Here is a 12,089-nt window from a genome sequence, read left to right as displayed (position 1 = left end):
ACTCCAAGACTCTTGTCTGGAAAATTCCATGGACAGAGGAGCCTGGTAGGTTACAGTCTATGGGGTCACAGACAGTCAGACATGACTGAGCAACTTCACTTTCTTAGGTGAAAGAGCAGAAGGAATACAGAGTGACTGCTTCACAGTTAATGGGTTTCCCTTTAGAGTGATGAATATATTTCAGAACTAGACAGTGGTGATGGTTGTACAACACTGTGAATGTAATAAATGACACTAAACTGTACACTTCAAATGGTAAATTTTATGGAAAGTTATAAAAAGTAAAACAAAAAAACACAGCAAACTAATAATACAGAAGGTTATAAAGTGGACTATGAAAATTCTCCTTCACATCCCCAACTCTCCACTCCTACTCTACCAAAGTAAATGTTATTTTGGTTTTTAATTTTAATATTGCCTTCCAGAAATGTGTTTTGTGTGCATGTATACAAGGGTGTGGGTGATTGGAGGGTGCTGTATGATTATATGATACACTTTTTCAGTCCATTTAAATTTTACTACTGGGAAATCTTGGGTTCTTAAAAGTCCTATACATATATCAGTATATGTAAGTCTAAAAGAATTCACTTTAAATTAGAATTACCTTATAATTGTTTAGCTTTCAAAGTTTTTTTTTTTTTAATTTATGTTATCAGTAGCTGGTTGATAAATTGAGATCAATATAGTTGAGTTTTCAAGTGGAGGTTACTAAGGAAAGTTCATTCTGTCAAAATAATTATTTAAAACCCAATAACAGCCTGCGAAGAGAAAAAGCATTGTGCCTATATAAGCAGGTCTCATGGTGGTGCCAACCTGAGCAGAACCACGATGAGAAAACATGAAGTGTACTTATTATGAAATGGTTTCAGGTAACAATGAATAACTAATTCATAAAACACAAGTCAGCATGTCACAAGCAGAGGCATCAACTTCAACAGTCAAAAGATTTTGAAAGACAGATCTCAATGAGGAGTATAACTAAATTTAATTTATCCTTTAGAGTCAATGAGTTAGTGCAATAAAGACAATGAAATAATGCTTTCATAAAGGAGAAGGGTGAGGCTTTTTAGAAGGTAGGAAACAGTGTCCTAAGGACTTTGGGGGAGATGATCAACAGTTATTGCTCAACCTTTTTTCTTTTTGCCACACCACACGACATGAGATCTTAGTTTCCCCAACCAGCCCTCCAGCCCTCGGCAGTCAAGTTGTAAGTCCTAACTGCTAGGGAATTCCCTACTACTCAATCTTTAAAAATGTATCAGAAGGGAAGAATCTGTCTTCACCTTTAATCTTAGAGATTAAACTTGTACTAACAATTTAAGTACAGGAGGCTCCTATAATTTTGCCATTTGACTACCTGAAAACAAAGGGCTACATACACAGTGGCTTTAGGACAGCAAAGTCATCCAATGTACCGTATGTTTTGTTAATAACTCAGTTGTGTCTGACTCTCTGCAACCCCATAGACTGTAGCCTGCCAGACTTCTCTGTCCATGGAATTCTCCAAGCAAGAATACTAGAGTGGGTTGCCATGTCCTCCTCCACAATGTACAGTAATTAGATGTTTATTTCAGAGTTAGGATTAACACTCTGAGTCTCAGCTTCCCTGTCAATAAAATAAGGAAAAGTTTTGTCACCCAGGGAAGCATGTCAAGGGTCCTTAATATGTATCTAAGCTGTCTCTGTAAAGCAAAAGTGTACCTGTCTTAGGCAAGAAAGATCCTCTGGAGTAGGAAATGGCTACCCATTCCAGTATTCTTGCCTGGAGAATTCCATGGACAGAAGAGCCTGATGGACTATAGTACATGGGGTCACAAAGAGGTGGACACAACTGATCACACACACATGTAAAAAAGTCCACCACTGCTGGTAAATCCCCTTGTTGTTGTTGTTTTAGTTGCTAAGTTGTACCCAACTCTTTGCAACCCCATGGACTGCAGCCCTCCAGGCTCCTCTGTCCATGGGATTTTCCAGGTAAGAATACTGGAGGTAGGTTGCCATTTCCTTTTCCAGGGAATCTTCCCCACCCAGGGATCGAACCCACATCTCCTGCACTGCAGGCAGATTCTTTACCAATGAACTGCCTGGGAGGCCCCATAGCAAATGAGAAAACCAAAAACTGACTGTATCTTCTAGTTTTTACATAATTAAAACAGGAGGGCTTAATGACAAGAAATTAATGGCATTAATTAATTAATCAGCTAGCAATGGCATAAGCTAGCTGAATTTAAAAATTGGGACAAAAGTCTCTCTACAGCTTATTACCACTTCACAGTAACAAGATCTCTGCCTGCCTGCACCATACTAGTTAGACCCACTTCTGACCAGACACTGAAGGACCACACAAGGGCTGAAAAGAGGCATGAGCTGCTTTCTGGAAAACTGCCACCTATTTCCACCAGGTAGGATGATAAAAGATCCCTGTACCCCACAACCTCTTTGGCCTTTTGCTGTAGAAAGCTCTTCTTGCCTGTGATGAGGAGTGGTGCTTTTACAGCATGATCCTCCTTTTCCATTCTTTGGCCAATGAAAAAAGTTTCTGTTTGCTGCTATAAAAAGAAATTTCTCTTTATTGATGAAAATAAAAACCAGGTAAGGAAAGAACCTAACCAGGAATCGGTAACGGTTTCATCTCATACAGTAATCAACAGAATTATGCTTTGTAAAACACTGAGCACAGAACCTAGAATACAACAAGTGTCTAATAAATGTTCAGTATTATTATAGTGGGGCTTCCCTGGTGGGTCAGACCATAAAGAATCCACCTGCAATGCAGGAGACCCGGGTTCTATCCCTGGGTCAGGAAGATTCCCTGGAGAAGGGAATGGCTACTCACTTCAATATTCTTGCCTGGAGAATTCCATGGGCAGACGAGCCTGGCAGGTTACAGTCCATGGGGTCGCAGAGAGTCAGACACGACTAAGCAACTAACACTTTCACTTTTTACTTTCTAATATGAGCATTAACACCATCAGTGTACCTCCTGTCTATGAGTTTACAACCCAGCATTATGGGCTAGAAGCCCAATGCATTAAAGAAGATGACTTACAAAATTTATTTCCTTTTTATTCATGTTGCTGTTTTTCAGTCACTAAGTCATGTCCAGCTCCTTGTGACCCCATGAACTGCAATCAAGCTTCCCTGTCCTTCACTGTCCCCTGGAGTTTGCTTAAACTCATGTCCATTGAGTCAGTGACGCCATCCAGCCATCTAATCCTCTGTCACCCCTTTCTCCTTTTGCTTTCAATCTTTCCCAGAATCAAGGTCTTTTCCAATGAGTTGGCTCTTCACGTTGGGGGGCCATAATATTTTAGTGCAAAACTGCTTAATATGAGAAATGTGCTACTTACATTTAATGGATCAAACTTTTTAAATCATAATTTAAATATACCATGGAACTCATTTTAAAAGTATCATAAAAACCACCACAATATTATAAAGTAATTAGCCTCCAATTAAAATAAATAAATAATTTTTTTTTAAAAGTTCTTATTGTAAAGCCGAAAATTTACCTTGTATTTTGTTTCCTTAGTGCCTGGGATACACCAGAAAAGAATGACACATTGTTCTCCTCTCTAGAGGGGAACCTAAATATGAAAGCCAGTGTGACCACAGCAATCTGCATGAGTTGTTCTAGAACAAACAGAGCTCATGCGTGTGGAGTTTCCACTGAGCTGACCTTAGGGAAAGCCTTTCCCAGCCTGGACAGAACAGTAATAACAGACAGATGTCTGGGATCAGAAGCCAAATATAGCATCATGTGGTCACAAAGGGAAGCCATGGCCACCATGGATACAGAGACAAGCGGCTACCCTCATTTAAAAATGAGATGTCTGGAACATCGCTTTTCGAAACTGTAGTAAAGTTCCAAAAGGGCAGCAGCTTTGTCTTACTCACAGCTATAGACCCTGAACAAGAACAGCACCTGGGAAATTATAATAAACACTGAATCAATATCTGGGAGGGAATGAATGCTTGGATCATAAAAGTCTCCAAGAATCCTTGCAGAGTTACAGAAAGAAAAAAGGCTTCAAGTTACTGATATTGGACTTTCCAATGATTTGTGTTGCTAGGGCTCATTTTAAGGTTCCCTTAAAATTTGAGAAATGAGGGGGAAAGTAACATTATTTGGATCCAAATGGGTAGGTATATTAATCAGTGGCAGCATTTAAATAAAGCCTAGACAGAGATGTTGAAAAGGTGAAATGATCCTCTTTGAGGTGCAAGATTAGAGAATCTAGAGGGTTTTTTTGACATTCAGAAGTCACTGACTCTTTTGAGATCTGATGAAAAATGCATATGTGGACATTGAAACAATTGTGGAAAAGGTGAGAGGTTAATGGATGAACTAGTTAAAGAAAATTATTATAAAAAGAATCTGAGGTTCATTTTGAATCTATCTCTGTTGGCCTATAAAAAAACATCTCATCAACTCTTTTGTAAAACACAAGTATCTCCTTCCTTAGATTAAGAAGCACCAGTTTGGTGTTGTTTCGGGAAGTTTTGGTTGTGGAAAGGCTGTAGATTGGGAGTACTTTCAGATTTTGATTTTATGGGTACTGAAAATTGAAGAATGTTTTAATGACAAGAACAGAGCAAACAAAGATGAAGGAAAAGACCAAGAAAGAGGCGGCACAGTTTCAACAGAGAAGGAATCAGGAGACTAACAGGAACACAGTAGGAGATTCTGGACTTGGTTACTAAATGAGTCATGGTTTTGCTCTCTAGAGTTCAAAGCCCAGAAAGGAAGGAGGCTAGCTGAGAGAATTAAGTACTCAAATGGCTGAAATGATACCCAGGGTATTTAAAATCAAATCCAGAGAAATAATAAATATTAGAAAAGAAACAGATCTAGATTCAAATCCCAGCTCCATTCCTTCCTAGCTGTATCCCACTCAGCAAGTCACTAACAGTTTCTCTGTTTACCTTGCCAACACAGAGAACTTGACCTTAAGTGCTAAATCCTGAAATAAAATGTGAACTGTGGTTGGAATGTGTTGTTTGTGACTTCATCACTGGCCATAGGATCTAGTTTTCAAGAATATTAAACACATAGCATATAATTCAGTTCAGTTCAGTCGCTCAGTCGCGTCCGACTCTTTGTGACCCCATGAACCACAGCACGCCAGGTCTCCCTGTCCATCACCAACTCCCAGAGTTCACCCAAACCCATGTCCATTGAGTTGGTGATGCCATCCAACCATCTCATCCTCTGTCGTCCCCTTCTCCTCCCGCCTTCAATCTTTCCCAGCATCAGGGTATTTTCAAATGAGTCAGCTCTTCATATGAGGTGGCCAAAGAATTGGAGTTTCAGCTGCAGCATCAGTCCTTCCAATGAACACCCAGGACTGATCTCCTTTAGGATGGACTGGTTGGATCTCCTTGCAGTCCAAGAGACTCTCAAGAGTCTTCTCCAACACCACAGTTCAAAAGCATCAATTCTTCTGCACTCAGCTTTCTTTATAGTCCAACTCTCACATCCATACATGACCACTGGAAAAACCATAGCCTTGACTACATGGACCTTTGTGGACAAAGTAATGTCTCTGCTTTTTAATATTCTGTCTAAGTTGGTCATAACTTTCCTTCCAAGGAGTAAGCGTCTTTTAATTTCATGGCTGCAGTCACCATCTGCAGTGATTTTGGAGCCCAGAAAAATAAAGTCAGCCACTGTCTCCACTGTTTCCCCATCTACTTGCTATGAAGTGATGGGACCTGATGCCATGATCTTAGATAACCCCACCTTCAGATTAGCTCAAGTTCTGACAGGTCAATAACAGATTTTGTTAATCACTAAATGATCAGTCATACAAGGGCAGGGCAGAGTTTGCATATTTCATTCATCAGTGTATTTCCAGCAGTGAGCCCAGTCTTTTGCTCAGTAAGCAGTCCACTTTTACAATAAGTACAAGTCTAAGCTTCCTTGCCAACAGTGCATGTTCTTTGAGGTCAGTGACTGTGCCTCAGAGAGGTGGGCTACTCTAGTAAAGAGAATGTGGGCTTTGGTCATGTTAATTCAAAACCCATTTCTGGATGCATGACTTCTCAAGTCTCAACTTTCCCAACTTTAAGAGGGAATAATCACATTGAAGAATAAAAGAGATACTGGAAGTAATGTACTAGGAAACCTGGCAGCAAATGCTCTTTAGATCGTTCTTCCCAGAGGGTCAGTGGCATGAGCAGTAAGGCTGCACACCAGAGGTCCAGTGACCTCCCCCACCTCCCACACAATTCACCTTGGGCTGAGCTTCCTTCGCCACCCATTCACCTGCATGAATACCACCATGTGGAGATATGCAAAAACACTACAGTGAGCAAGAGGTTAAGGGTTTGCTAGGCGCGGAGGGAAGTAAGAGGACAAAATGAACATGGTATGTGTTGAGTATCCACTAAGTGACAGGCATTTTCATACATTATCTCATTTAATATTTAGCAAAAGTAAACCTCATTCTACAAATGCAGAAACTGGGGCTCAGAGAGGTTAAACGTCTCACCCATGGGCTTTGAGCAGGTAGGTGGTAGAGACCCGACTTGAACTCAGGTCTGCATAGGATTTGCTCCTGCTACCCCAAGATACTACCTCCAAAACAATTCTCTTCCTTGCTCTTGCTTTCAGGTAAATGTGCTCTAAAGACCCAAGACATCTTGTACCTATCTTTAAAGTCAACCTGACCCAGTGGGAAGAATTAAACAATTTAGTAATATGTGAGCACACAGTGTCTCACAATTACCTATCTGCAAATGAATTACACATGCTGGAGTTTCTCTTTCAAAATGCTACATGCTACTTAAGTAGAAAAACTAACTCAATTCAAAATGCCCAATACCAAATTGTTGACTAGAGGATTTTTTAAAAATTAACTTAATTTTGAATGAGTTTTAATTGATGAATTAAAAGTAGCTAGTCATTATCATTCTCTGGGCCTAAATGAAGTTAATAAAATGAAAGATTAGGTGGAGAAGGGAGAAGGAAGACAGGGGAAATCATGTCCCCCCTCTCGGAGATGCTACACAAGCCCAGGGCTTGAAATGAAGAACTGAGCACCCAAGATCCCCCACAACTAATTCCATCATGCAACCTATATCCTGAGGTTATCCAACATGCAACCCGTCTACTACCCACACCCGAATCTCCTGGGACTTTTGTGAATGCCACTTCCAAGGACTTATTCCAGATCTACAGATTCAGATTCTCTGGAAGATGATACCCAGGAAATGGCATTTTAACAAACACCCCAGATGTTTCTGATTCATCCCAAGGTTTGGAAACAGCTTTGGGTGCTCAGTAAAAATGCAAAGATCAAGATGATTCTGCATATTTATTTACTTTGTGGGGATAAAATTTTCTGTAAGAACCTTGAAAACTTTTTAATGAATAATATATTTATCCCAGCAACTCTAAAGACCAGGCAGTCCCACTTTCAAAATTAGGGAAATCAAGTCTTAATATATACGTGACAAGTCCACGCTTTACAATCAGGAATCAACTACTTGCACCTGAGAGGAGAGGGATACACAGTTACCAATTGATCGATTAGTGCATTTTATACTGTAAATCTAATCCACTTGATTAACTTACCTTTGTATGCAATTCCTAGTTAATTTTATCTTGTGGGGGAATGGCGTTTTTCTAAATTTATAACTTCAGTATGCTCCTTAGTTACAAATAGACTCCCTGACTCAACTACTAATTGCATGTTCAGGACACTCTTTTATTCTTCTGTACAACCCCCAGGAAAGGTAAATTTTTTAGATAAATTACTTCCTTTTCTTTCTCCTTACCACTGATTAAAGGCAATCCACTAGCCAATTCTCTCACCTGCTATCCTACCATTTCAAATTTTGGAAATGGAAATGTAGATTGTAAAGGAAACCTAATTGTTGAACAGCTTCTTGTGATTAAGCAAATACCTCTCATCTTTCCTTAGTTTAGCAGTCTCTCTTCCTTTGTTTCTGGGGACTTGCCCCAAGCCTAAGGGGTCCCTGAAACTTGAGGGTCAAGTACCCAAGGCAACAATTCATTAGCCACGGGCTTTACTGGAGTCTTCCCAATTGGAGGAGCTCTGAGTCTCATCACCTTGGAAACACAACAGCAGGCTCCCTGAATATACAGAGTATAGATTTTTAAGCACCATAAGAAAACAGGGTTTAGTTATCCCCAAATGTAAAAGTCATGACTCAAAACTGTGACTGACTAGGAAGCATCCTTAGTCAGGAATAGCATCTTCAAGCTGACAAGTCACAAATATGTGTACTTTTGCTAACTAAACCGGTAGCTGGGGAAAAGCTCAAAAATATCCCATCTCTATCTTTAATTTTTCTCCTAAAAACGGAATGGCTTCCTCTGAAACTTGCCAGGCCACTGCCAATACAGTTAACACTGCTGTGCATGGAACACTCAAGTTACCTACGTCTTTGTAGAAATCCTGATTTTTGGAAACAGAAGTGCGAAAGATACACTCATAGAAGACATTTTGAACCTTAAAATGGAACTGCTTGTTTTGATGCAAATGGCTGGGGGTGGGGGGAGGGGGCGGTGAGGCGGTAAATTTCTCTCGGACTATCCTTTCTAGTATTACAAGTTGTCTAGTCTGGATCATTAGTATCAATATGTTGTTTGCTGAATAATCAGGTGAATGAAATCAGTTCTTAACTTATTCGAATGCACTGAAAGGGCTCAGCAACACTGATCAAATGAACCTTCTATTATTTCGTTCACAATAAATTCAATCAAATTTACGGAGCGCCTAGGCGGTGCTAGGCACTATGCCAGGAGCCTGAGAATGAATGAAGCGAGGTGCTAGTTTATTAATGATCTCAAGATTTGAGAGGGTACAGCCTCGCTCCCCCTTCCACCGAAGCCTGCAGGGCTGTGGAACCAATCGTACTCTCCATCTCCCAGCACCTGGGAACACTTTCTTTCCAGTCCAGCCCACGAACCCAGCGCCTGGGCTCTCCCGGAAAGAGCCAAACCCTTAAGTTCAACTCCACGCCGAGCTAACTCCGGGGTCCGCGGCTCACCGGGCGAGATTCCTCGCACCTGTCCGCCCGCCCGTCGGGGTGCGCCAGACCCCGCACCCGCTTACTTTGCCACTGTCGCTCACACCAAGGAGGCGGTCCCGCAGCACCTCCATGGGGCAGGTCCAGGTGGAGTGGACGAACGTCCCTCGGAAGATGTGCGCCAGGGGCGGCATCCGGGCAGCACACATGTGAGCGGCGGAGCGCAGCGCGCAGTTCGCGGGCGGAGGCGGGCGCGCCGGCCGAACGCGCGGCGAGGACTCCCTGTGGCTGCGGGCAGCTACCGAGTCGGCACCCGCTCCGGCCTCGTCCTGCCCCCGCTTCCCCGCGCGATCGCCTGCCCCCTGCAGGCCGCGCCCAGGGGCTGGCTTCCTGCCTCCTCGATGCCAATAGGATTTGTCTCCCGTGAGTTGGCTCCAGTCTTTCTCTCCTCCCCTGCTTTAGTTTTTGATACATTAACTCTTTGGGTTTCCAAAATCCCCGCTCACGTCGCGATTCTTTTAACCCTTGGTGGCTGTCGCCCATGCAGAGGGCGGGAGATGAAGGGAGGAGCTGGAGGATTCAGGATTCCAGCCCTGTAACTTTAATTGATCACTGCATCTGCTTTCTCCTCCGCCTTTCTTTAATTGGCACACCCAGAGTCACATCTACCTGCTTTCTTTGCCCTTTAAACTCTTAGCTATTTGTGGCTTAACTCTGGACTTTTTCAACCACAAGGTCTTACCTGGCACAAGTTTAGTGCCAGGGCGACAGGTCTGTTATGGCTGCCTATCTGGAGAAGGGAATGGCTACCCACTCCAGTATTCCTAGGCTTTCCTGGTGGCTCAAATGTAAAGAATCTGCCTACAGTGCTGGAGACCTGGGTTCAATCCTGGGTTGAGAAGATCCCTTGGAGAAGGAAATGGCTACCCCCTCCAGTATTCTTGCCTGAAGAATTCCATGGACAGAGGAACCTGGTGGGCTACAGTCCATGGGGTCACAAAGAGTCAGACACAACTTTCACTTTTCTTTCACCTTACCAACCAGTTTCATTTTCATTTCCATGGGCTGCAGAATTTGTCTTAACCTGATGTTCTGGAAGCATGTCCTACAGAATTGCTGGGGTCCCACCACTGGAGGTTAATCTTGACCCCAAGAGTTCTTTTCTTCACCTGAGGCCAATGTGGTGGCCCTTGTGTCCACTCACAAACAACTCCAATTTTTCTCATACCTAAAATAAATGAATCTCTTTGATTTACTTCCAGTTGTACAGGGGGAGAAAATTAAGTATGCAAGCCAAGTTATTAGAAATGGCAGTGTGGCATGGCTTAGTGGAAAGAGTGCTGAATTAGGAATCAAGAGTTTATGGTCCATGCAAGTGGGCCTCAGCATCCTTATCATCCTTGTTTGTGAAAATGGAACTTGGACTGGGTGGTTGCTAAGACTGAGACTAGGTCAGCAGTCCTCCCCTACAGCATGTGCACAAAGTCCTCTCCTAAGTTCCTCCAGGAAGAACAACTTGTTTCCACTCAGGACATTTGTACATGTGGATCCTTCTGCCCCTAATGCCTCCTGTGGATACTGACTGGCTCCTCGTAGTCACTAAGTCATGTCTGACTCTCTTGCCAGCCCATGGACTGTAACCCACCAGCCTCCTCTCTCCAGGGGATTTGCCAGGCAAGAATACTGGAATGGGTTGCCATTTCCTTCTCCAGGGATCTTCCTGACCAAGGAATCAAACCCAAGTCTCCTGCATTGGCAGGCAAATTCTTTACCACTGAGCCACCAGGGAAGCCCCTTCTCATCACTGGTTTGCCTCAAATGTCAGCTCTTTGGAGTAATCTACCTCCAACACCAAGCTAATAGCACAACCCTATCCCTCGCAGTTTCTAATGCATTAAATTGTTTCTGCTATTGCATTTATCATAGCTAATTTCATTTATTTTATGCTTTTTTATTTATTTCTGCTTCCCTTCCCCTAGTACACACACACAGACACACAGAGCAATAAAAGTACCACAAAACCAGGCGTCTTATGCCTAGAACAGTGCCTGGTATTTCTTACATATTAAATGAATGAATGATTTTTTGGGGAGCAGAGAAGTAACTTGAGATAAATATCTATTTTGGCGTCTTCATAAAGTATCAGGGTTTTACATTGCCATGCATGAGCAGGCTTTCTCTGAATCTCTGCTTTTATGATGAAGGGTAGCTTATAGAAATGATTCATTCCCTTCTCAATTCCTTCACCTCCTCCTTACCAAGGTGGAGGAGGACCAATTCATGAGGACTTTGTTTCCTTTAGCACTGAAAGTCTCACAGTGCAGGAAACTGCCAGTCCCAGGCACACCAAGCTGGGTGATCATCCTGCCAATAACTCAGATTAAGAAGCCCTGAGATTAGGAAACTGAGAGCTTTGCCCTTGCCTCTGGGAGGCGTCAGCCCTTTCTCCCTGTTGCTTTCTTCTGATATGCAGACCACACTCCCTGCTTGCAGGGATTCCAGCTTGCAGGGATTCCTGCTTGCAGTCCCAACAGATAGAATACTGAAACATCCTATTGATCTGAATACATACACACAGACCTCAGAAAAAAAAGAAAATGTCTCGCTGTTACTGTAAAAGTGGAATCAATTAAATATTTCTAAAAGATGTAGTGGTTTCCTAAAATAAATATACAACTAATTTATTTTTAATGAAAGTCACCTAAATGTCCAACAATTGAGTCTAGTGAATTAGAATCCATTTACTTAGTAGAATATTATCAAGTTTTAAAAAACAATAGGGGATATATTACATGTAATAAAATGTCAAGTTTTTGAAAATTTATTTTAATTGGAGGCTAATTACTTTACAATATTGTAGTGGTTTTGCCATACACTGACATGAATCTGCCATGGGTGTACATGTGTTCCCCATCCTGAACCCACCCTCCCACCTCCCTCCCCATCCCATCCCTCTGGGTCATCCAGTGCACCAGCCCTGAGCACCCTGTCTCAGGCATCGAACCTGGACTGGCAATCTATTTCACATATGATAATATACATGTTTCAATGCTAATCTCTCAAATCATTCCACCCTCACCTTATCCCAC

At 42.3% G+C, this 12,089-nt stretch overlaps 1 protein-coding gene across 4 annotated transcripts in view; it reads right to left on the bottom strand.

The window, feature by feature from the left end:
- GDA (guanine deaminase) overlaps nucleotides 1-9,386 on the bottom strand; it is a 103,690-nt gene extending 94,304 nt beyond the window's left edge. For 3 of the 4 annotated variants that reach the window (XR_006338615.1, XM_043891175.1, XM_043891177.1), the window contains exon 1: nucleotides 9,087-9,321. Coding sequence is in view for 3 of the 4 variants with exons in the window: in XM_043891175.1 (XP_043747110.1) it covers nucleotides 9,087-9,209 (123 nt within the window). In the remaining variant the exon portion in view is untranslated. Of the gene's footprint in view, nucleotides 1-9,086 lie in introns of all 4 variants that reach the window. The other variant, XM_043891176.1, reaches the window with a different exon arrangement.
- Between the last annotated feature and the right edge of the window lie 2,703 nt (nucleotides 9,387-12,089).

The sequence above is a fragment of the Cervus elaphus genome, chromosome 29 (assembly GCF_910594005.1).
Source record: "Cervus elaphus chromosome 29, mCerEla1.1, whole genome shotgun sequence".
Classification (NCBI taxonomy): domain Eukaryota; kingdom Metazoa; phylum Chordata; class Mammalia; order Artiodactyla; family Cervidae; genus Cervus; species Cervus elaphus.
This window is presented reverse-complemented; position numbering and strand designations above follow the sequence as displayed.